Raw genomic sequence first — 24,388 nt, 5'->3', positions numbered from 1 at the left:
TGCCTTACGCCAATCACCAAGCCTGTTTGGCAGCTGGGGTAACTTGACATGCTTTGCAGCGAGATTATCAAATCCTATACCATTTTCACTTCCATTTTATACAGTTATACGTAAGCCAAGATTTGGAAGATATACGGTATTGTCGTGATCATGCTCACCGAAGCCTTAAAATGAGACTCTTGGAAGCTTTTTGGTTGTGTGCTGGTCACCAATGTGGTTTTCGAGATGTAGGACTACCTTGTTCATGAAATTGATGACCGGGAGATATGTAACTAGATCAAGAACAATAACATTAGGGTTACGTCCCAAAGCCTTTTTTTTTTTTTTTTTCCTTTCCTTCATTGGCAGAAATGCCGCCAAGGTTCGAGTGATTTAGAAATTTCCGCGATGGATCGCGGCACTGATTTGCTTCTATAATAACCGGCGACATATTCGGATGTAATCAATCACCATGGACTCAGCGGTCGCCTTGGCCGAAACGTTTAAAAAATTGGCGTTCCTAATGATATACCTTCCTTATGGTACTTTGCTGTTTGATTAAGAATACGCACCGGAATGGTTGCCTGCAGCAGTATCTTGATTCACTGGACCAAACAATTGAGCGGCGATGCTGATACATTGACTATGTACCTCGTCTCTCAAAGACCGTTCCAGAGAAAGAGGCCAACTCCTCTCATGTGATTGTTCCAGGTTGTTTTTGAATCCGTTACGAGGCTGGCTCAGATACTAGAGAACTCGCCTGGGAAAATTTTCGTCGATTAGTTGGTAACTATGATCGAATAGAACTCCTTCCTCTCGGATGGAATCAAACTAACTACATCATAGTCTATTTCATTATATCAGCGTTGGAATGTCCCGGTCGCCTTTTCAGATGGGTGTATCTTCTCGACCATTTGTACCTCAAATGAATTCCCACATGAGTACAATCCTTAGAGTCATTAGCAAGAGACAAATTACCACCGTTGCAGTAGAGCCGAGATAGCATTTTGAACTTGCTACTCTATATCATTATGAGCAAGCTGGCAAACTCCCAAATGAATTCCTATTCTCACTTTACTTGGAACTCAAATACAGCCCACGGAAAGAAAACCGGAACAAAATATACTTTTTAATATTTAACCAATATGCGCTACTGTTTAGCATTCAAAAATAAATCTCTTCAGTTGCAGGAAATCCTTCACGTTCATAGTATGGCTTCAGGTAGCTATAAATAGATGCAGAATGAAACTCCAGCCAGAGGTTGAATGCCGATCATGAAAGTTACGGCGGCAACATATTGGTATTTGCTTTGATAATGTCATCTGTTTCGTGGCACATAAGAAGCCGAGGGCCGCATATTGTACGATAAGAATTTAACGAGACATCAGTTGGTTTCTAATGAGCAACGTGCGATAATGCGACATCGGAGATGTCCTCAAGTTGTACGAATACCTGGGATTGTAATGATTTACAGGTGAGACCAATAGACATGAACTCCGCTCTTTCATGGGTTGGCACGGACATTGCCGATCGAAACACGTTAAAAATGTCCGTAGTAATGTGCATGAACTTTATTGCTGGACCTTAAAATTAACATTGATCAGTCGGGATACTGTTAGTGGTGTCGCTCTTGTATTTCAGCATCAAGCAATAGATAAATCTTGTAAGATGAGACATTGCGCATGTTCTGATTTGACAAACAGCTATTTAACTGCCCCTGATGCAGTAAATTCATCAGTAGATCGATCGGTATTCAGGGAATGAGTTGAAGGTTGCATATTCCCACAAAACAACGATTCTCAAAGCCCATATGTTGCAGAAGACGACATGATATTGATCCTATTATCTTTGAGAAATGATAGCGAGGTGCGAAAAGCCCAACCATTCGAACTTGAGAGTATCGAGCCAGTCGGATGATGAGCTAAACATTGCTGTTACGCATCATATTTGCTATCACGTTATACGTTTTCATTTGCCTTTAAAAAATGCACAAGTGAGCATGCATGCTTTTGAGATCGAATGCGAGTAAAAGCAAAAGCATGCGAGGTTACAGTTTGGCATCTATTGATTTCGACGCCAAAGGAACCGAAACTTTTCGTGATGGACAGAAACATGTGTTATTGAAATTTTGTTGTGTCAAAAAGTGCATGCATGGTGTTCTCATAATCAACTCGTCCCTGTCGTATGTTACTGAGTGACATGCTTAGCAATTTGTTTAATAATCGGAAGCAGAAATATCAAAGTCGTTGTCTAGACCATCTCCCCCCAACCGTCACCAATTTCCTAAAAGTGGAAATTGGATCTTGCCTCCCTAATGATGCTTATGATGAAGTTTTTATTCTGCAAAAATGCAGCCGCTAAATTCTCAAAAGCCAGGCTTTATGCATGTATTACAGGAAATGAATCGCACATATGAAGATGTCTTGAACGCACCGGTTCCTTTCCATTTTTCTTTTTCCATGTTCAGCTGAGTTACAAAATGCTTAAACCCTTAACCACGTGACGTTTAAAAAAATTTCCTCGAGGAAATTGTCGCCCAGGGTGATGATGACAGCAAGGGGTGCGGATTGGAATACGCCATGGTCATTACCATGACAACAAATGGCACGTATTGGATCGAAAATGCTGATGTGTGGTATACAGTGAACTTTGTGCAATATGAGGATTTGATTGCCGTACACATGTCAAACCCGACTGTCCCAAATTTAGCCAAGACACTCGACGAGACCGAGCATCTGGTGTCGCAACGTACGACCGCGGCGAATGCAGTGTAATAAGGGATTTTCGGTATTACAAACAACTGAAGCCCGGTATATAATCAAAAGATCAGCACCGTATTGGGATAATTTTCACAAGTTTGGGTAACGTCAGATACAGTGATATTTTCGCCTGTCCTGGAATTTTTTTATCCAGACACCATATTTAGTAATAAAGAAGCGTAATAATTCACGCGCCGCCTTGTACGACCTGATTCCACTCCTTGCTGTCCCGCAACATGTCGAGAAAAAAATAGAGAAACAAAAAAGAACCTTCTCCGGATTGGCTACTTTAAATAGCTCTGAGTTGCTCTCTTCTCATTATTCTAGATACGAAAGGGCAAAAGTTTTACATGCAAAGCAGTATATAAATATCCATATTTTTCAGCCTTCACCTTTTTTTAAAACTTTTTTTTTTTCTTCTTTTACCCTTTCCGTGATTGGAGTGACGTTACGCTTCCTTTCCTCCCTTACTTCATTTCTTTGTCCTTTCCTTTTCCTTTTCCTCCTTCCATCTTCAATTCCTATCCTTCAATTTCTCGATCATGTTTTGGAAATCCCAAGCTGTCATTCTTTCTATCGCTGCCTCGGCCGTTGTCACCAACGCAGCTATTCAATTGAACTTTGAGAGCAAAACCGATCCCACCAACATTGTGCTTCCGGACATCCCTCAGACAACTCAACAGAACCCCACTGCCGAGTGTACCTTTTACCAGTCTCCTTACACCATCAACCAGGCTGAATGGCCTACTGTCTGGCAAATTGCCACCAGCAATGGCATGAACAACACTGATGAGTTTAAGAAGGTGTATAACGCCATCGATTGGACGAAGGCCCCCAAAATCCCGGTCAGAAAGATGACGGCCGCTGGTGGTCTCGACATGCAGGGTTACGATACTGCAAACGACCCCGATTGTTGGTGGTCGACTTCCCAGTGTGTCAAACCCAAGATCGCTGGTGTTAACCCGGATATCTACGCCTGCCCTGAACCTGATACCTGGGGTCTTGTAAGTATCCCTGTTTCCCTTTGGGACTGGATCATTTCAGTTGCCATGGGTGCCTAGCTTGTTGCTTTTTCGACATTGCTAACCATTCGAATTTTCTAGACTTTTGATGATGGTCCCAATTGCTCTCACAATGCTTTCTATGACTACTTGGAAGAACAAAAGCAAAAGGCATCCATGTTCTATATTGGTTCCAACGTTCTTAACTGGCCCTATGGTGCTCTTCGTGGTGTCAAGGACGGTCATCACATCGCTGGCCACACCTGGTCTCACCGCATGATGACCACTTTGACCAACGAAGAAATTTTGGCTGAATTGTACTACACTCAAAAGGCTATCAAGTATGTAACTGGTATCACTCCCTTGCACTGGCGTCCTGTAAGTACCCTTTTGTTTTGGGCTCTCGAAAGACAATCACGAATTTGTGTTGTGTGCCCTGGTTTTTGATGAATGAAAAAAAAAAAATCACTTATTTAATGTCCGCTGTTCTCTTTGTTTTTTTCTATTTCTAGGCTCTTGGTGATTTGGATGATCGTGTTCGATGGATTGCCACTCAGTTGAACCTTACTGCTATCTTGTGGAATTTGGATACCGACGACTGGGCTGCAAACGTTCTCCCTGGTGTAACCGAGGCTACCGTGGATAGCTTGTACGAGCAATTCATTACCATGGGAAACAACGGTACTTTTGAACGCAGCGGTAACATTGTCTTGTCTCACGAAATCAACAACATGACCATGAGCTTTGCTATTAAGCATTATCCTGCCATCAAGAAGGCTTACACCCATGTTGTTGACGTTGCCACCTGTATGAATATTACCCACCCCTATCAAGAATCCGTGATCTCCTTCCCTACTTTTGCTGAAGCCACTGGAAGCAAGGATACCACTAAGACTGGTTCGGGTGCGAAGCCTTCCAGCTCTGGAAATGCCTCTAATGTCAAGGTGGACGGCAAGGGCCAAGATTCCGCTGCAACAGTGACCACCTTCAACAGCGCTCTTTTCATTGCTGCCGTTTTCGGCCTGATGATTTTCTGCTAAGCAGATAATATACGACTATCATAAAATCCAAAAAATTAAAAAAGATGCGGGAACAACCATCATATATCGACTGTAGTTTTTTTTTCTTCCTGCTCTAATCATTGTTCATTTTCTGTTTATTCTTTGCTCTACATAACTTAGACCATCCCTGTTTCAAAAAAGAAAAAAAAGCTTCTTCTTTCATGCAGCCTCACAAAGACCAACCGTTTACTGATCAATTCGTTGTTGTTGTCGCCGATTTAGCAAAGATACTGTCTTAAAAATAGGCGTATTTACATCTTCACTCCCTGAGCTGTGGTTTTCATTTTGTAGCGTGCAGGCTATTGGGGGTACGGTTCGTACGGCTCTTTGACCATGTCTTTTGCACATGGAAGGTTTAATACCGCGCGTCCTCTCGTTTTCTCTCTCAAGTTGGTTTCTTTGTTTCGATCTGCATAAAACAAAAAAGCATACTCCAAGGTTGTTTTGCATTATTCTCAATGACAAACTTGTATTACTGCACGCAAAAAACTCTTGGTCCTCATACAGGCAGCTCGTATTCGTATATGAGGGATCGTCCGGGAATAAAATTCTTCCGCGCTTCAGAAAAGGTAATAATTATAGTAAGCGGGAACGAGGATTCCTGCTTCAGTTCACTGTAACCCAATTAATTGCGTTATGCGACCGAGATGCGAACTGCTCATAGTAATTTAGGCAATACACAATGCCAATAACTTATCACGATTGAACTTTCATTGGGAATGTAATACAAGGAGAATACCTTTTGGAAATATACTCACGTGTGTGAAATCAAAGAACCTATCAAGTGGCAACTTGCGAGCCTTGTTCAGCAGATGGCCGCTTTAACTTTATGGAATTATGTCATTGACTCGGTTCTTGCTACAAATCGAACATCGGTTCATTCCTTTTCTGCAAATAAATGGTTCGTTCCGAGTCCTTGCTGTGGCAATAGAAATGGAAAAATAATCCGACAAAAAAAGAATAAGCCGAGATTTTTGTGAAGGAACCTTTTGGGAACATAATCATTTTGGTGCTCCCGTCATTAACTTTCTTCTGAACTCTAAGAACATATTCATTCTCTTTTGTTTAAAAGTGACCTGGTTTTAGGAGCGGTTTTTCTCATTCGAAAGGCACCAGAATCCTCCAATAGGTTGATCGGTGTTATGAAGTTCAGGCGCCGTTATTCAGCAAGTTTTATTTCCTGACAAATTCAAGATCAGACGATTTCAAATTTTCAAAAACAAGCATTGACGATGAAGCAATAATCATATCTTTCATAGCATGATCTAAAAAAGAGGTAGTTAAGCTGTTTTCATTCTTTTTGGATTTTTCTACGTAATTTCGTTTCCGTAAATAATGCTTCCGGCGGACGCTGTCCCGGAAAAATTCCATAAAAAAAAAGCTAAACAAAAATACGTCATCGACAAGCACATGTGCCTTGTTGCTTCGGTTAATCTACCGATTTGGGAGAGTATAACTGTAATCTCCAGGCCCATACACTATTTGAATAACATGGGTGCAGTACGTGTAAGAAGTTCGACTAATCAATCGAAACGGTCATTAGTAAGAAAGAGGGAAAAACTAAATTTCCTACTGTTCAGCTCCCGCAATAATGCGCAAGGGAGATGGAAATTGAAAGAAAACTGTCGCGACCCCTATCAAAAGCACGGTCATTACGCCCCCTTTGACTGCAACTATAAAGTTAGTCTATTATATGGATCGCCGTGCATATTGTTACACTATAGGATTATTAGGAATGGGAATGATGTTGCTTGTTAAACACTTTGAGAACGATCTATCCTTGTTTTATTGGTGAATAAATTCAAGAGTTTTTGACCGTCACGGACTTAGGATTTTGATGAACTCAGATCGGGTTCGGCGTTTCATTGTCTCCATCTCTTTAACTTATCATGCCACACAGTGTCCCGTCTGAAGGCAAGCTAGCGATGATTGAGCGATATCTCGGCTTGCACACACGATATATTAATATGGTTCCAAATGCATGATTAGAACTACCTATCTTGGAGCGATTGCTCGCCATTCGCAATCGTTTGTCAGCTTTGAAAAGAGATCGTTCCACTTATCTCAAGGCAGACGACATTATGCCCATCAAAGAAGAGGTGACGCAAGAAATTAATAATCTGACCGAAGTACGTGGCGGTATAATGGTCCATGAGAAACAAGCCTTGAATCGTACGGACGATGTCATGGATGAAGTCTGCCAAATGCTCAGTCTGTGCTTTTTGTGTTTGGGCAAAACCAGAGAAAGTAAGACAACGTATATCCGTGAATATATCTGGAGCATTTTTCTAAATAGCTGTATAGGTCCTGCAGTATATTCTCAAGTCGTGGCGATCAAGGTAATTTATACATATTGTCGTCCAAAAAGAACCCCAAGAATCATTGTTCTCATATGACCTGCAGCATTCTTTTGATCGTCTGGAGGAGTTTGGCATTTATGCTGAAGAATTTCTGGAACCTTATACGAAGAAATTGAAGGAAATCGAAAATATTCTCAAAGTGGATGAAAGAAACGGTGCCTTACCAAAGGCTGTCATGCAAATGCTAAAGTACAAATTCACACAATGCGGTAAGTCATCACGTGGTGTGGTTGCCGGTGGATATCTCGTTGATATATCGTTATTGCTTAGAGCGTATCAGAGATCAACTGATGGCGACAATCCATGAAGTATCTCCCGAACTGTAAGTCCTGCTAAAATATAGCTTGTATTCGGTCGTGCGTTACTCATCATTTCTTATTTAACAGAATTCCCATTCGCAATAAGATGCTTCGTATTCGCCGGCAATTAATATCTATTGCCTGTCAAAGCAACTTTAAAGCAAGCGATATAGTGCCGATCCAAGAGGAAATTCGGGATATCGATAACCGTAGAGAGGACGGCAAATTTTTGGCAGCGGATGGCAGTATTCCAGCTGGTCAAGCGGTGCTTGTGGGTCTCCTAGAGCAAATTTATGCTTACTCACATGATATGATCATCGCCGCTAGCACCGATTTCTCCCCTGCGTTGCAAGAAATTCGCGTACGACTGGTGGAAATCAAATCGCAATTGGAACGTTTGGAACTGACACACAAGTGGACTTTAAGACAGACTGATTTGTTCACTTATCAGCACCAACTGCATGATATTGTAATGATGCGTCATCCCGTGGATAGCGATCGTCCCGACAAACTCGACAAATTTTTGGATGAACGTGGTGAAGCCCCAGAAGGTCAAACCGTGCTCAATTTCTTACTTCACAAATGCTATCGTATCATTGTTATCTTGTTGAACGAGAGTGTGCCTGTCTCCGAGGCATTAACACCTATTTATAATCAGCTAACTTCCGTACGTCAATGCCTGTTAGCCGTCAAGAAGACGGGCGCGCCGTGTTCAGCAGAGGAATTGTATCCGTAAGTCGACTGCTAGTTTTGTCATTTCATGAACCATTTCCTGATGAAACTCTCCTTTAGCTATCAAATGAAGTTAATGAGCATCGAAAATCTGCGAAAAGACGGTAAATTTTACGATGAACAAGGTTGCATCCCCGAAGGTATGCCGTTGAATGCCGTATGGTTATTTTATTATTTACATTACTGATACCATTGCCCTTTTGCTCGTGTTAGGTCAAGCACTTTGCGTATCTACTCTCGAGGAATGCTATTCGCTTTTGGAACAGCTGCGTGACGATTCCGAATAAAAAGAAACGAAAAAGAAAAAGTAGACTAGAGCGCAGAAAGAACATCTAATATGTAATCAAAAAGGGTTTCCGTATTCGCTTGCCCCCTCCCCTCCCCCTTCCCCCAGCGTCTCTTAATTCCATTCAATTACTGTAGAAACACTGATCGATATACTGTATTGCTTAACATTCCGCAGTATTCTATAAGTTGTTTTTTGTATCATTTTATATAAGATGACTCTCTAAAAGAGCTTTCATATGTTTCTTGGTTACATGCAGTGGTTACTAAAAAGAAAAGAAAAGGGGGAAAAAAACGTTGAACGAGAAAAGAACAAAGTAGAAATCAAGGTAAAATCATGGATAATTATCCATCAGGGGGCTGGATGTTTTCCTTTCCGTTTTCCTTTCTACTGACCCATCACCATACCCTCCATACCAGCACCACTTTCCATTTGTTCCTTGACAAACATTTCAAAGTACTAAAAAAGGTATTAATACGGGTGTAGCGGGTTCATGACGATCATCCACTAGTTTTGGTTTTCTGTCTTACCTGGAAGATGATGGTCACACAAAGCAAGATACCGGTACCCGAACCAATGGCGCCCAACATGTCAGCCAAAACGGAAACAGCACCAAGACAAGCACCACCAAAGGAAGCAGCGACGGGAATGACACGCTTCAATTCCTTGTACATGGAAGTATCACGGTAACCGGCAATCACCAATTGCTGATCCTTCAATTGACGTGCTACATCGCGAGGAGAAGAGCCGGACACTTCAATCCAGATCTTGGACAACAGAGCACAACCAGCAAGCATGATGCCGATGTAAATAACGGTGTGAATAGGATCCATCAATGCGTGAGTGATGTTGCGAGGAGCGGAGAGGTAGTAGGCAATACCGCTGGTCGCGAAAAGTTGGGGAGATTCATCAATGGGTTCCCAGACACCGAGGAGACGGACAAGAAGGTTGGTTTCGAAACGCTTGTAGAGCATTTGAGAGATCATGAAGATATTGGAAGTCATGGTGGATTGAAGCATAATAGGCATGTTGGAGGTGTAGAAAAGCTTGACAGGGTAAGTACCGCGCTGACCACGCATGCGGTTCGACTTGACCGGAATTTCCACACGGAAACCTTGAAGGTAGATGACAACAGCGAAAATGGCCGCCGTCGATAACAAGCTCATGACGTTGGGAAGATTGGTACGATAAAAGGCTTCCTTGAGAGCACGTGTCTTGTCTTTTCGAGACATCATCAAATGCACCAAAGAGATCAATGCACCTTCGAACTCATCACCGCGGCCGGTGTTCATGGTCGTGGGAGAAAGAGCCTTCCAGAAAATCGTTTCACAAATGTTGGTAGCAATGAAAAGGTTGATACCAGAACCAAGACCGTATCCCTTTTGTAGAAGTTCATCCAAAAGCATCGTGATCAAGGAAGCCACCACCAACTGAATAATCAACAGCAAACAGACACCAGCGCCAATATCCTTGGGGCTACCATACAATCCAGTCAATACAGAGACAGTAGCATGGCCAAAGGCAATGATCATGGCAAACACTAGCAGCAAAAAAATTCCAAGCTTGTTAATTACTTTATTGCCACTCTTCAACAGAAAAATAGCAACCTCCCCCCTTGGCTTCAACTTACATTTCTGTGCACCACTGAACAGAGCACGGTCTTCCTTCAAACTGTAGTCGACTTCGATGATATTGGCTCCTGAAAGAAGCTGCATAATCATACCAGAAGTAATAATAGGTGTAATACCCAATTCCATGAGTGTACCACGGTTAGAAGCCAAGATGACTCTCATCCAGAACAGGGGATCTGACGAATCGGAGGACATGATACCATACAAAGGAACTTGCGACATGACCAAGAAGATGAACAAGGTCACAGCAGTCCACATTACTTTTTGATTGAAAGGCACCTAAGTTAAAAAAGTAATATGAGTGTAAGCTCTGCCGGTCTTCTTCAGTGTCTCTGTCCGCTTTGATAGTATCCTTTACCTTTCGATCCGGAGTCGCGATTTCCGGGAGGATGGCCATGAATGGCCGAACAAGATGCAGTATCCTAACTGTATCAAAGAGTTAGTTACGCGTTGAAAAAAGACAAAAGAAGGATAAAAGTTCATGTGAGGCATCCTACTTACATCCCATGGTGCTTGAAGTACAGAAGGAAGTGATAGACGAATCCGCGTGGTTTCTGTTTTGTGTGTCTATGTCGGCGTTTCAATTCGTATTCTTGGGTTGGACTAACAACCAATCACAGACATCCACCTTGAAATATCAAAATGAAAGGTTGCACGCTGGTCGGATTCAAACCATTGTTTCTGGAGACTAACGTGAGGATCCACCATACGAAAATTTCAATCCTAAACACGACAATTTTTATTCATATTATAATGGACTGCTCAATAATGAGTAAATAAAAATAAGAAACGGTGGTTTCTACGAGCGATAGGTTGTCACACAAGCCTTGGCATCCTTCTGGAAGATACCACAAGCGCAAACGGTTTGCGCCCTTGCGGTTGATGAATTCATCGAAAGCTATGCTGTCATCTTAATCGGTAATCAAAATCAAGACCGTTCATTGCCAATACAATAATAAAAAGCTATTATATGGTTTTCAAATGCGTTTTTGTGCGTGATTACATCTCACAGCAGACGGGTATCGTAAAAATAGCAGTGCTGTTGTATAGGCACCGTGGATCGTAGACAATTTATAAACTACACGATCGGTAGGTAGCGATCATCAAGCACCAAACAACATGGTTACTATCCTTTTTTTTCACCAAGCGTCAAATGTTATTATTTACGCATTTTCTGATGAGTAAAGAAAGGAACATTTTATTGTATTATTGAGCTTATTCGACGATGCTGAAATATGGTATACAGAAACTGACTAAATCAAGAAAATGAGGTTTTTCAAAACACGGTATAGAGGATTTGACGCGTTATGAGATCAACAATTGAAAAAGAGGCTGTTGTCTTCATTCCAGTTAGAGAGTATAGGCATTCTTTACTTCACTTCTCTTATCGCAGGCACAAACTTGCGATGAAAATCGAGATCATTTCTCCGTTCCACTTGCCGAAACCATGAGTCAAAAATCTGTGAGATATGAATAACACACTCTCGTATAATTTGCAAATAAGCCATCCATACTATGATGAAATACAGACTCGCAAAAAAGAAAAAATTACGAAGATCCTTCGCCTTTCTTTACTGTGAGAATGTCAACTGGAACGATTAGCCGTCGAAAACAGCCTGTTTTTAAATAATGAGCAGTAGACAGCATAAAAACCCGTATCGGTACAATATTACAGTTATTGCTTCTTTTTACGAGATAACATGCGCGCCACTTTGTTATATACCGTTACTTGTCTGTCATTGGCAGCGCTGATCCAAGCAGAAATCAAAACAGGTGGGAGACTGCAATGCTCTATTCTTCGCTGCCGTAATGATTAAATTTATTTGACGTTTCAGTAACACTTTATAAAACCGTTACATACACGGAATATATTGATGGTACGTGTTATCAGACGTTCTTTAGTTTTTATGCAATAGAATGCTAAGGTTGACTTATACCAGATGATGGATATGATTCAAGCCCTGTCACACGCACTCAGACGAGCACTGCGCTTGTAAATGAACCTGCCACTACCTCTATGAAAGGAGTTTTGACTACTGCTACACCACTGACCACTATGAGCGATAATACCGATATGATGTCTTCGTCCTCCACTTCCCGACTTAATAGAAATGTAGACCCCGAAACCTCCAGCGGTAGTCTGATGGCTACTGCTTCTTCCAAGGGTCTCCCCTCCGATATGTCAGCTTCCGATAGCAGTTCTGCCATTTTTGCTGCACCAACAGCGCATACTCCTTCTCTTTCCATGACCAAGCCTTCTGGTTCTAAATCAGCCAGCCGATCCGCTGGAGGAAACCGCAGCGGTGCTGGTGGTAACTCGGCATTTACGTTCAGTCCCATTACCCTTGCCCCAGAGAGCACGCGTTCAGGCGATCGCTCCACTGGTTTGCATATGATGACCGCTTCCGCCACCAATCGCAATTCCACATCTTCCAACGGCGTCAACCAAGTATCTCCCCCGGTCTTCTTGACATTCCTTGGTTTAATATCTGCTATGTTCACCTTGTAATCATCCTATCATATAGAAATATATATCCGAAAACGTCATGAACACTTAAAAATAAAAATTTACACATACAATACATCTTGACCCCTTTTGTGTGGAGATTCGCTTTTTTATTATTATCCCAAGCTCTTTATTTCTGCAACCCATGATGCACGATAAGAATATCTTGAATCATATACGTCGTAAAATCCTCCCCCATTAGTATGAAATTATCCTCCTTCGCAATATGTGTATGGTGGTGTTTTGCATTATTTCCTAGCTCCATGGACTGCTGAATCGGCGACTTGGAGCCCAGTGAGCGTTGAAGTTCCTACCACGATTATTGTCCCAAAAGTCGCGCCCTCCCACATGATACCGTACCGCCAAGCTAATTCTCGTATAAGGACGAATAACACGACCAAGGTGTATCTGAAACTGAAAGCGATCCATGTGCTCGCGGTACGATTCTTTGAAAACCGCCTGAACATCGTACGATGTCTGCCAGTCATCTAACGAATACCGCACCGATACTTCCTTACGGTAAGCAATATTTTGCACCTGAACCGTCCCTGTGAGGGTGAACTCTGGAGAATCCCACAGTAAAGACTCCAATGTGACCATCTGTATAAGGCATCTAGTTGCATTATTTTTCGGCCAATCATCCAATAGGAAATTTACGTCGTGAGAGAGAGTCCTTGCACGAAAATTCACCCAGGTATTATCGTCACGGTTAGTATAGGATTCACTGGTTGCTTGTGTGCGTTCGGGTTGTTCATGAAATAATGTGATACGCTCCAAAGGGATATCGAAATGCACCGACTTGGTGGCAACAGGCGTACTCGGTGCGGAACGACTCCTACTTGACTTCAGCGATGACCGTAAACACGACTTATCGGATGACGATGCACATGAATTCGGCTCATCCGACCACGCTGGTAATTCACACACGGGATCAAAGTAAGACTGTCTGGTGGGTTCTGCTGGTTCTTTCTGGGATGTCACACATGGCAATTGCATGTCGGACCACTGCGTTTTGGGAGAAAACACCGACTGGATATCGGCCGAAGGCATGGTCAAAGCGGTAGGTTGAGGTAGAAATACGCGTCGATTTTGAAAAGAACGCACCCTTTTCTCGAGTCGCTCTGCCGTGAAACTATTATAGAATGGCTGATACATGAACAGAGAAAAGTGTGATAAAAAAGCCAAGAACAATAGCAAAAAGAGGGAAAGAAAAAAAAACCACAAACAATCTCAGGAAAATCGCGAGCTCCGTAACTGCATAGTTTCCTGAGATAGTGAGACCTGGCATTTTTGCCAGATATAGGAAGACCGTGGGCTCTGTGCCATATCAGCCAATGACTGAGCAGCAACAGAGTCTCCCCGTGCATCATCTTCCCCTCACGATTCCTTGCGATGTTGTCCAAATAAACAATTTCATCATTCAGTCTTTGAACACAGAGCCATCGTTATTCCTACTTTTTATGACGTCCTTTTATAGCAGACAAGACGTCAGACTTCTTTTTCCTTGCATCCAACGGCAGCTTTTTCTTTTTACGATCGATGTCTGTTTTCCCAGTAATCGTACGACTTGCGGACTTGAACTATCTTTCCTTACTGTGATAACCAGAGAGCTATCAGTTTCAGTGGCAAGTGCTATTGACTTGAAGTCAACCTGTGGAAGAACCGTCTTCATCAGTCGGTGGGACTTTTTTGTTTCAGCACAAATAAATTTCACAATGCATGTACCGAGATTAGCAGTCCAATGAAAAACATAAAAGAATAAGGACATTGTGTGTGTGTGTCAATGCTGCGCTCTTCTTTTGTTTATTTCCAATTACGACACAAATGAGCCAAGACAGCGTACCAAGCAGTTACCCATCCTCACAAAACTTGGATGCCAATGTTATATCATCTACTCAAGGACAAAAGTACGCTGCAGAATGGATTATTTTCACCCGTTTAAATCAATCGAACCATTTGGCTACCTTAGCATAGGCCATACCAAAAATCCGGGAGCCACAAGGGTATCACAAAACGAGCATGACCTGATGCAAACAGATTCAACCAAAGGACCCGTAAAAGCCGAACGCAGTTCCACCCCTATTCAAAATGAGCATGCTGATAAAAGCATTCATGTATATCACTGTAGGCATTATAACTATATATGGACGATACTGACGCGCTATTTATGCTGATGTAGCCAAATGCATCTTCAGCCGTTGGCGGCAACCATGCAGGTTTGTTTACGAAAGATGGCTGTCTAATAGACTCGCAGGTAGACTGCCGGCTAACCCAGACCGATCCTAGAATGCTTCCGTTCCCCCTTGCATGAATTGCCTGCAATGGCATGTCGTACCGAATATCATGGTCCCCTTCGATCGACCCTTGACATACGTAAGTCTCGGTGTTCCTTTTCTTCGTAATGTTATGGAACCTGACACTTTTTCTGTTTCTTTGCTGCAGCTCATCAGTATCGTGGCCTTTTTCCCTTCAAAGACTTTGACGCCGTTCAATCTGCTTGTTTGGACAGTGTAAGTCACATGGTTCGAAGAAATCGAATGCTTGCTAAACAATGATTCTAGATTCTTTATAGCGGCGAGAACCTTGTCCTCTCATGTGAGCTGAAAATGCCATGGCCACATAAATCTTATACTAACTTAAAGTACACCCAGTGCCTATGGGTTCAAGGAGGTCTACTTTGTTGGACCTCGCGATAGTGAATGTTTTACATGCGGAATACAGCGCGCCATGTATTATCTACATCGCTCCATCCAAATTGGCGGGTACTACAAGAGCAAAAGTGTGGGAACCAAAATTCTGTCCCTTCAACGTCATCTGTAAGCCTGTCAACAATCATTGTCGAAACGGCGTGCGCTAAATTCTGTATCTCGTCATTACTCTGTAAATAGGCAAGCACGTAATCGAAGAGGAGGAACAAGATTTTCCCAGCAACTTACCAAAGACTATTATCTGGTATGCCGTCGTGAAACATTTTATTTTGGGGCTGCTGCTGAGATTCCCATCTTAGTACAACCACGGCTGGCGGGCTAGATAGAATGATGCGTCGCTCTGTCAACACCAAGGAGCGATTTCAATCTGTGAAATTACTGATAGTACGTTTCCGCGAGGAATATCTTATGCATGCCAATTCTGACGATTTTCAATTAGATCGATGAGATTCGACTCATCGGCGAAAGCGAAGGGTCCATTCTAGAAGCATGTATCTGTAGACTCAAGGTGAATGCGGTTTTCGGTATTTCTTGCCCCGGCGATATCTGCTGATGTACCATTTTAGCGAATGGCGATTCGCTTCCGATTGTTAATTATTACGTCCGCCCTATCCAACTTGCAAGATATCGGTGATTGGTTTGATGCAAAAGGTACAAGTCAAATATTTTGACCACCCCCATGCAGACTTAAGTCTCACTTCCACTCAGTATTAGATCTTTCAAGCATTACCTGTTCGAAACATGTCAAAACACACGTTTACGGCGTACCTTTCCAAGGCGATAATGTATTTCAGTTTGAGAAACGATTAGACTGGAAGTAAGGATTCTCTTTTACAGCGATGAGTATATACTGAGCTCTTTGAAAATACATGTAGGCTATTTGACGTTATCCAAGAACATGAAGATGACCAAAGCGTACTGATAGTAAGACAAACATCCACACATACGACAAATCCGATCGGTCTAACAAGCTCTCGTCAGTACTGCTCTACACGGAAATCGGCAGAATCGGCTTGTAACGTGCTGAAAAGAATGATGGATACACACCATGTAGTATCTTTTGGGTACGTCAAACTAGCGTAACCGTTCGATGATTTCTTATTCACGAGTTTCACACAATTACACACGATATCTAAAGAAAAAATGCACAAGATATCTCACTCAAAAATGGGTACTTGTCGGATTATGTCAGAAGAGGCATCGCGTTTTACCATGGTATTGTAAAACCGTATAGGATGATGAGCCAGATTTATAACATGACAATCTATAGCAGGAGTCAGTGTGCATGATCGGCGTATCATTGAACGTTTGTACCTGGAGAAATCCATCCGTGTTGTCGGTAAGATGTAATCAATCTGATTGATGAATGATTACAAAATCATCTCATCTTTATCCTAGCAATGACGATAACCTCGAACACAATGGTAAGTGGACTTGGAGGTCTTTTGACCATTGGGTGCTGATATGTTTATTTTTTCTATGTATCAAGATGAAATGGCCTGCGCATATTGTCATTGTAAAATCGACCAAAGGTAACCGTGAGCGAAATGACTTGGTTATCGTTTGATGCCACTAACTTTTTTTTTCACTAAAGAGTACTGTAATGGTCATTTTCGCGACTATACGAGCAGTGAATTACTACAGCTCATCTGCTCTGCTGGACGTTCCGGATTAGACATACCAGGTTGCGCGATTATACTGACCAAACTCAGTATGGAGGATCACTACCGCGCGTTAATATCCAACCAGTTTGTGGTGGAGAGCAGGTAAATGAAATGCTTGGATATAAGAAGAACACTTTTGACTAGAATTTTACCACGAAAAATAGTTTGCACCGAAACTGGCTCGAATTGTTATTGCCGGAAATCTGTCTCGGTCATATTACAGATATGGGTTCTGCTGTTCAATGGTTTGTCAAATGACTTCCATTACTTCGATGAGAAAGACGGCTTCACTGTCAAACATAGGTTATCATGCAGTTTCCTGCATATACGTCTGCAAAAAAATCCGAACCATTACTATGTATCGAAAAATGCACATTCGGCGAATTCGGTGGATCAGTTTCTTCGTGGTAACTTGGCGACGGAAACGATTGTATTATACCATCTTAACCCTTTTTTTTGTTAGATTTATGGATTGAAGCAGTGGCTTTATTGGAGAAAAGTCAGATTATTGCTAAAAACAAAGTCTCCTGTTACGAGCCAACAGGTACGACAAACAATGAATGTATGATGGCGCCGTACTTACGATGGTACTAGGTTTTGGAAAAGCAATGAACCAGTACAAAATATCTTTGCAGACAATCACACAGGTTTTGCACATGAAATCGTGCAACTCCATCTTGGATATGGTTTGTACATTTTGTCATCTGATATGACTTCTTCGTTCTGACCGTGAAAATTAGCTACAACTTGTAAGCCATGCAAACGAGTTTGCGTCGGTCCGATACGGGCAGGGCGAAAAAGCGTTTTTCAGTTCGCTAGGACGAAATCCGAATATACGTTATCACTTGCCTCACAAGCCAGTTACGGTGCCACATAAAATCTTCCTTGTGCTCCAGGTAAATCTAATAGGTCCATGATATTAAGATCGAGTCGTAACCGAATGTAGTGTGTTATTGGTGACATTAATCTTCGGGCGGTGTCTCCCGGGAGCCAGCTTGCTCACGAGGCGCTTAATATTACGGAGCAGGCAAAGCGGATCATCAAATGTAATCCCGTGGCACATTTCAAATTTGAAAATTGGAAACTCACACGTACTTTTTTTAGGTGTCATTGAATGCAGCGTTCACGAGCAAAATGCCCTCAAATTGGAATATGCACTGGAACTGTACCGTAGTCTTCAGGCAACAACATGGGCAGATTCCCCTCAGCAACTACGCCAAGTTGACAGCATTGGACCGCAATTGGTGAAACGATTAGCCAAAGCCAAAATATTTACACTTGATGACATACGCAATACTGATGAAAGGCGGTTGGAAATGGTTAAACCGAACCCAAATATGATGTTTTACTAGTTTTTTTCTCACATCAAGATTCCTGTTCTTATTATAGATTATGCATCGCAATCCTCCGTATGGAAACAAGGTAAGAATGACCTTCATCTTGTCAAATCATGACATCAACTCTAAATCGGTTCTTAGCTGAAAGCTGCGGTGGATCGTATTCCTCAACTGGAAATGACGGTGAATCAGGTTTACTTTTTTTTGAAGCATGCCAATGGAATACCCTTGATTATCTTATTTTACTAGTGCAACGATGGGATGAATCTGGATATTGTATTGAGTGTGCGCAAGACAAACGTACGATCGCCGAAAAATGGCAAAGGTCGCTTTGTATTGTTCTGGGTGGCAGCCAGTGATCGGACCTTGCATCGATTTGACCGAATACCGTATGGATACTGTCGTAGCGGATCTTGATTCTGGCATTCAACAACAGTCTGTTGATAGGGTTCGGGAATTCTATCAAGAATCTCGTCATGTTCACTTAACGCTTGAAGATTGTCCGCGAACGGCGGAAATCACATGTCATTTCCAGAGCGAGGATTATGGTAATCAGTTCAGTAACACTATCGAAGCATAACATGCTAAAAATGAATGGGTAGTCGGTATGAACGTCTCAACCATTGTTAAACCAAGGATCGATTCAGCTGCGTCGAAAGATATGGTAAGCAAAGAATGGACGATCATTTCATTGAACAAAGCTATTGGATAGCTTACGTTGAGATTATGCAGTTCCCCGATTTAGACGATCCGTTTCTGGATTCTTTGGATAAATCAACACCAACCGGTATCTGTGAAGAGGTCTGCCCTTCTGCTCCAGCAAACTGCAGTAAGTTCCCGATGAGATACGAGTTACTAAATGCAGCCCATCATTAAAGGGCTAAACCAACTACTCTTCCTAGCATCCACAATGGCGTCATCCACGTTTGAAGAGGATATAAAACGGTAAGAGACACACCATTTCAAAGCGCAATGCCAACAGCGGGTTGTTAATATCTTGTGCGATTAGTTGCAAGCATAAATGCAAAGAGAAACACCTGTAAGTAAGCATATTGACGATGAATAGAAAACTTTGCCCTCTGACATACATCTACAGTTGCGGTCATTCATGCTGTAAAATTGGATTGCATCAGGTGGTGACGGTTGACAAGCGGAAAACAAGCAACGAACAGTCATATATTCGCAAAAGAATTAAAATGCAACAAGATTACCTGCCACCGCCACTATTATCTAGTTCAAATCCTTCCAACGACATTTCCGAGTGCAACTACCTGGCATCCGCAGAAAAATGTATCGACAACGTATCAACATGCTGTGAAACCGAAGGCAACTGGGTGGATTACGTGTGCGATGCTCTGGAGAATAAATACTCCTCGCAAATCAGCCCTTATATGACGAACGAATCAGAAGGGCTCGTTTCACTTACTCAGATCTTCAACAGCGACAATGAATGGCCTTTGAACCCAGAAGAAGTATCCTTGACGAGTAATGAGGAAAATCTATTTGATTCTGTGATCGATGATGGACACGACCTTCACTCCGGTGGCAGTCCGTTTGTATGGGATGATGACACCGACAGCTCAGCACTCGTTGGCGATACCTCGAATGTCAGCACGTTAGAAGCCTGGACTACCCCTTTGAACAATGAGGAAACACTACTGTCGCAGTCTCTTGAATCGATGAATGGTGAAACGAACGACATCGATCCTACTTTGTCCCAAAGTCATTCATCATCGAACACTGGAAAATTACTCGAAGAAGTTAGTCTCTCACAATGGATGGAGGAATATGCCGATAGTGTTGGTGAATACTACTGTGTCGCTCTTTAAGCAGCAAACCACGTCATCCCGGGCAGATCAATCCTAACTAACAAGTCACGACAATCATTCATCAAAAGCTAGACCATCGTTTGATTCTACGTCGTGTGATCCGCATGAAACAGCTGACATTTGTCATAAAAGCTTGTTATAACAAAGTTACAGTCAAAACTATTACACAAAAATTATGGGAACAACCGAGCTCTAATTAGGAATCTAAATTTGCTCTACAGTACATGGTTAATCGTCCTATGATCGAAATGATGTGTTGAGTGGCTGCTTTTCATATTACAAGTTTAATGATCCTCATACCCATTCATCATCGGCAACTTCCTGGTCTTCCGGATTTTGAGCCTTCTTACGTGCTTCTTCGTCTTCATCGTCCACTTCTTTTGCCGTTGAAAACATACGATCCATGAGCTCTTGTCGGCGCTGGTCTTCGCTCACAATCTTTTTGCCCATTTCGAATTTCGCTTTCGATGTAGCTTGCTGAGGTGGAGGTGGTGCCTCAGATACTAATAGTTTTGTTTCAGCCAACGATCTGATAAACTGCATTGTCCGATTAAACGCCACTTACGCGGTGTCATATCTTCGGGTTTCAGGGAAATGCAATTCAAATGTTTGTCATTTCCCTCAAACCAGCTGGCACTATCCTGAGCAGGATGTTCTACATCCGGTGTGTCAACAAAAATCTCATCCTGGAAATACTCAGGCTACAGGTGATATCATATGGTGAGTTTCAATAGGTTTCATGCTGTTTTTCCGACCATCATAACATACTCGAGCTCGAGGTACACGGACACCCACAGTTTCGATAAGTGTGGGCGTTAAGCGATAAAACTTGTCGATTTCAATCTCCTTCACATTGCATACACGTTTTGGCAAAAACGCAAATCCTTGTTGCAAAGTGCCGGCCTCGATTTTGGCCAAAGCCGTTAGTTTGCAGTCGTTCTCCAGTTCATATGTGTGGATGTTCCGATCTCCCTATGTCTGTTAATGAGAAAAAGAGCGCTAAGAAACGGGATGACATTTTATATATTACCCGGCCTGCCACATAAAGAATGCGACAGTCAGCGTCGTAAAAAGCGCTCATCACACTGGGCGACATGTCAATCGTTTTCGTACTGAGCTTCGAAAGATCGTCCACTTTGTAAACAATGATCTCACGCATGGAGCCTGGACCAAAACCAACGCTAGCAATACATTCAGTATCCCCAAGCCATAACAATTTTGAGGGACGAACACCACTGTGCGATGCACCATCCGCTAGCACCTTGCCGGATCGAGCATCAATGATACGAAGCTTCTTCTCACGGCTCGCGACAGCAATCTTGGTTCCGCAGGGGCTCCACGCACAGCTGAAAATCATATCGCCGCAAACATCAGACAACGTGCATTTATCTTTTTTCTCTTTCAAATCCCACAATCGAATCGTTGGGTGACCCATGTCTGTCGATGCAGACATCAGAACATTTTCGGCAATAGGATGGAACTGCAACAGACCGATTTTGTCCATATTTGGAGCTGATGATATTGATTTAATATTAAGGTAAGCATCATCGATATCATGAAGGAGGGTCAACCAGCAACTTACCAGAAAGAACAAATTCTGGCTCACCAATATCTTCCTCCAAACCGCCTTCAGGGATGGACCACACTCTGATTTTGTTATCTTCGGAAGCTGCAAATGTGGTAGTGACACGCAGTTATTATTCCCAGTCAAACGTATAGTTATATACTCCTGGTCTGTAGCGTACCTGTCGCAATTACTTGATTGTTGAATGGATCAAATTGGAAATTGGTTACTTCCGAACCGCAGAGGAGACTCGGAATGTGAACTGGCAAACGGCCAGGTTTGTCCACAGAGATAATGCCAACCCGACCGCCAGGGCCGGTAATGGGAACCGCAATGAATGATGTATTTGCCTACACTCAACTGTAAGGACAAGTCAAGAGAACAGCGAAGCATTTTTACACCATACCTGAATCAAGTCGAATGTACCACTCTTATTGATGCTCAAACCTCGAAGATCATCATAGTAGGTGCTTGGATGGTAGAATTTTCCAACGAGGTATTTGTATGGTGAAACATTGGCCGCTCCATAACGAGGTGTTTTCTTTGCAGGAGGTTTGGCGGGTTTGGACTGATCATTGTCTCCTTGTTCGGCCGCAGCAGTCTTGGCTTCGCTGCTTTCTGTTGGCTTGGCTGGAGTTTGCTTGGCTCCATTACTCACTTGTGATGTTACTGCAGTCGCCGCCGCTGAGGGGGCATTTTCTTCGTTGATTGGCTCTTTGGCAGGTTGGGTAATCGTCGCTGTCGATGGTGCCTTTTCATTGCTGACGTCCTCTTTGACAGGTGAAGTAGCTGCTACTGGTTTTGTGGATTCGTCATTTTTCACAATGCCATTTGCCTTGGCGAGAGCAGTGTGTTCACTTGATTTTCGCTTGGAGGGATCCAGCGAGACTTTAGCCACCTCGGCGGTTTTCCCATCAAACCACTCTTCGCCAGAAAGCGCAGGTACTATTTTGATGCCCATCAGCTACCATGGTCCAATCTTTTTCTGCGATGATCCTCATTTACCTTGACCCTTGGTGTCAGGGAACAATTCAGCATGGAAATCCAGATATTGCTGTGTTTGATAAAACCAACTTAATACCACGATGCAAACAAAAAGCTCGATCAAGAAAAAAATGAGTTTATGCTTACTCTTCTCGGTATTTGCATTGAGACAGTGGCCACAGCATTCTGGGTGACGGCGAGAACGCGGGCGATTTCTGCTTGCATGACATCCAATGACAACTTTGGCACCAGACAGGCTCCATAGAGAGAAGTGCCGGTCATACACACCATGTTGTCCGAAAGTGATGGAGTGGTTTGCAAGTCGGAAATCTGCATTGATCGAATCGTAGAATCGCCGCGGCTAATCATGTACATTGTCCCTGTATCCTCGTCGTATAAAGGCGTGAGCACTCCTGTGGAGGCAGTAAAAGGTTTCATTGTCAAAGGCTTCGAGAGATCACGGCTATCCCAAAGTGCATATTGTCTGTTTCGAAGCTACGAAACAAATACGTCTTAAATTTATAATTCGCTCTCCCATCCCAATAATATAACAATACCTTGTTGACTCCCACCGAGAATACATAATTGGAATCTCCGAGCCATACCACCCGCGAACCCTTGATTCCTTCATGTCCGCTTCCGGACTATTGCCCATGAGTCAGCATGGTTTCACTGAGAGGCATGCTGAGTCAGTGACTTACTCGCAGTACTTGTGTCTCCGCTCTAGGATCCCATACTTGAACTAGTGATTTGGCAGACGTAGCAAGAACAGAACCGTCCGATTTCCAGGAAAATGAATGAATCGCTTCTTTCTCCGAAGCAAGCTCCAATCTCGCATTTTCCTTTTCGATATCCCAGATGGTCACTTTTTTACCATCATTTCCCAAAGAAGTGATGATCTACCAGGCCGCCTGATGAATGATCTGTCAAACAACAAGTTTCTGGTCCTGTGCTCACCTGAGCAGCTGTAGGATGGAAACGAAGTAGGTCCACACGTCTTGAACTAGCAGTTAACGTGGTCAAGCATGTCGGGCTGGTCTTCTCCTCTGGGATTTTCCATAATTTGATCTACCAATCGGGCATATGTCCAGTGAGGTAGACGTGATTACTGATAATGCGTTAGTGATTTCCATACCAATTTATCTTCACCGGCCGTTGCTAACAAATTATCATCGAACTCGGAAAAGTGCCAATCGGATACGGCAGCAGAGTGTGCATGAAAAATGTTGGCTTCGGAAGCGGCGTTTTTCCCAGCACTGCAGTGGGGTAATAAGCCCATAGAACCACCGTCTAAAACAGTACGTCAATACAAAACCGACATTTACAGTTCTTCATGGTACGCACTAGCACCCCACTGGACAGCTATCCATTGACGACTGGCCTGAACGAGGTTGGCGTTATCAGATGATGGCGATGTGCTGATGGGAAGCTCGCAATACCAATGCTGTAAAAATTGTTTGAGTGCATATGCCATACCATTTGAGCACACAGTATAAATTTACCTCCTTCTTGGCCACATTTCCCGTTACGTTGCGATACTTGTTAAGATTCTGGAATCGTTTACTCATGGAGTGGAGGTTATTTCGGTTTAACGACAAACCATCGTCATTTGGATTCCCGAAAAAGGCAATCGTTTTTTGGTGCGACTTTCCCTGTTCGGGATGTGACTTGTATCTTCAAGCACAGAG

The 24,388-nt window shown here is 42.8% G+C and overlaps 8 protein-coding genes across 8 annotated transcripts; 4 read left to right on the top strand and 4 right to left on the bottom strand.

Moving 5' to 3' along the window:
• Nucleotides 1–1,540: 1,540 nt before the first annotated feature.
• On the bottom strand, nucleotides 1,541–2,077 carry BYT42DRAFT_575665 (uncharacterized protein). The gene is made up of 2 exons (XM_051568981.1): nucleotides 1,956–2,077; nucleotides 1,541–1,900 (listed from the first exon to the last, which is right to left on the bottom strand). Exons 1-2 carry the CDS (start codon nucleotides 2,038–2,040, stop codon nucleotides 1,779–1,781), a joined length of 207 nt encoding a protein of 68 aa, XP_051421507.1. The 5' UTR covers nucleotides 2,041–2,077; the 3' UTR covers nucleotides 1,541–1,778.
• A 1,203-nt stretch (nucleotides 2,078–3,280) lies between these two features.
• On the top strand, nucleotides 3,281–4,779 carry BYT42DRAFT_499497 (uncharacterized protein; the record flags this gene model as incomplete). Its single annotated transcript, XM_051564643.1, has 3 exons — nucleotides 3,281–3,742; nucleotides 3,842–4,117; nucleotides 4,252–4,779. 3 exons carry the CDS (start codon nucleotides 3,281–3,283, stop codon nucleotides 4,777–4,779), a joined length of 1,266 nt encoding a protein of 421 aa, XP_051421506.1.
• A 1,820-nt stretch (nucleotides 4,780–6,599) lies between these two features.
• BYT42DRAFT_599321 (uncharacterized protein) lies at nucleotides 6,600–8,655 on the top strand. The gene is made up of 8 exons (XM_051570979.1): nucleotides 6,600–6,714; nucleotides 6,790–7,047; nucleotides 7,105–7,139; nucleotides 7,204–7,369; nucleotides 7,431–7,482; nucleotides 7,547–8,191; nucleotides 8,252–8,331; nucleotides 8,405–8,655. The coding sequence occupies exons 1-8, from the start codon at nucleotides 6,690–6,692 to the stop codon at nucleotides 8,476–8,478; spliced, it is 1,335 nt and encodes a 444-aa protein (XP_051421505.1). The 5' UTR covers nucleotides 6,600–6,689; the 3' UTR covers nucleotides 8,479–8,655.
• Nucleotides 8,656–8,658: 3 nt separating this feature from the next.
• On the bottom strand, nucleotides 8,659–10,631 carry BYT42DRAFT_517817 (SecY subunit domain-containing protein). Its single transcript, XM_051565238.1, has 5 exons — nucleotides 10,610–10,631; nucleotides 10,467–10,534; nucleotides 10,108–10,387; nucleotides 9,008–10,017; nucleotides 8,659–8,936 (listed from the first exon to the last, which is right to left on the bottom strand). Exons 1-5 carry the CDS (start codon nucleotides 10,614–10,616, stop codon nucleotides 8,865–8,867), a joined length of 1,437 nt encoding a protein of 478 aa, XP_051421504.1. The 5' UTR covers nucleotides 10,617–10,631; the 3' UTR covers nucleotides 8,659–8,864.
• A 1,225-nt stretch (nucleotides 10,632–11,856) lies between these two features.
• BYT42DRAFT_639272 (uncharacterized protein) lies at nucleotides 11,857–12,617 on the top strand (the record flags this gene model as incomplete). Its single annotated transcript, XM_051572514.1, has 3 exons — nucleotides 11,857–11,881; nucleotides 11,944–11,985; nucleotides 12,049–12,617. Coding segments are annotated over 3 exons (636 nt in total), but the record flags the coding sequence as incomplete, so codon positions are not given.
• Nucleotides 12,618–12,869: 252 nt separating this feature from the next.
• BYT42DRAFT_615417 (putative phosphatase regulatory subunit-domain-containing protein) lies at nucleotides 12,870–13,664 on the bottom strand (the record flags this gene model as incomplete). The annotated part of the gene is made up of 2 exons (XM_051571956.1): nucleotides 12,870–13,214; nucleotides 13,305–13,664. The coding sequence occupies 2 exons, from the start codon at nucleotides 13,662–13,664 to the stop codon at nucleotides 12,870–12,872; spliced, it is 705 nt and encodes a 234-aa protein (XP_051421502.1).
• A 727-nt stretch (nucleotides 13,665–14,391) lies between these two features.
• Nucleotides 14,392–20,305, top strand: BYT42DRAFT_646257 (Sec63 Brl domain-containing protein). Its single transcript, XM_051572677.1, has 34 exons — nucleotides 14,392–14,521; nucleotides 14,584–14,728; nucleotides 14,794–14,830; nucleotides 14,901–14,987; nucleotides 15,057–15,124; nucleotides 15,176–15,209; nucleotides 15,266–15,430; nucleotides 15,503–15,566; nucleotides 15,622–15,706; nucleotides 15,762–15,830; nucleotides 15,889–15,973; nucleotides 16,031–16,139; nucleotides 16,198–16,386; nucleotides 16,461–16,537; nucleotides 16,593–16,661; nucleotides 16,721–16,746; nucleotides 16,812–16,854; nucleotides 16,917–17,088; nucleotides 17,151–17,231; nucleotides 17,290–17,393; nucleotides 17,450–17,530; nucleotides 17,581–17,672; nucleotides 17,727–17,882; nucleotides 17,933–18,032; nucleotides 18,091–18,305; nucleotides 18,376–18,408; nucleotides 18,465–18,506; nucleotides 18,573–18,712; nucleotides 18,771–18,871; nucleotides 18,926–18,987; nucleotides 19,056–19,152; nucleotides 19,226–19,268; nucleotides 19,333–19,362; nucleotides 19,420–20,305. Exons 1-34 carry the CDS (start codon nucleotides 14,439–14,441, stop codon nucleotides 20,150–20,152), a joined length of 3,717 nt encoding a protein of 1,238 aa, XP_051421501.1. The 5' UTR covers nucleotides 14,392–14,438; the 3' UTR covers nucleotides 20,153–20,305.
• Nucleotides 20,306–24,374, bottom strand: BYT42DRAFT_575596 (uncharacterized protein). Its single transcript, XM_051568980.1, has 16 exons — nucleotides 24,203–24,374; nucleotides 24,045–24,144; nucleotides 23,836–23,990; nucleotides 23,658–23,768; nucleotides 23,402–23,599; nucleotides 23,258–23,344; nucleotides 22,848–23,195; nucleotides 22,722–22,770; nucleotides 22,123–22,661; nucleotides 21,898–22,066; nucleotides 21,735–21,821; nucleotides 21,183–21,664; nucleotides 20,921–21,124; nucleotides 20,718–20,853; nucleotides 20,453–20,655; nucleotides 20,306–20,389 (listed from the first exon to the last, which is right to left on the bottom strand). The coding sequence occupies exons 1-16, from the start codon at nucleotides 24,266–24,268 to the stop codon at nucleotides 20,381–20,383; spliced, it is 2,943 nt and encodes a 980-aa protein (XP_051421500.1). The 5' UTR covers nucleotides 24,269–24,374; the 3' UTR covers nucleotides 20,306–20,380.
• Between the last annotated feature and the right edge of the window lie 14 nt (nucleotides 24,375–24,388).

The sequence above is a fragment of the Radiomyces spectabilis genome (genome assembly GCF_025331425.1).
Source record: "Radiomyces spectabilis strain NRRL 2753 chromosome Unknown BYT42scaffold_9, whole genome shotgun sequence".
Lineage (NCBI taxonomy): Eukaryota > Fungi > Mucoromycota > Mucoromycetes > Mucorales > Radiomycetaceae > Radiomyces > Radiomyces spectabilis.
This window is presented reverse-complemented; position numbering and strand designations above follow the sequence as displayed.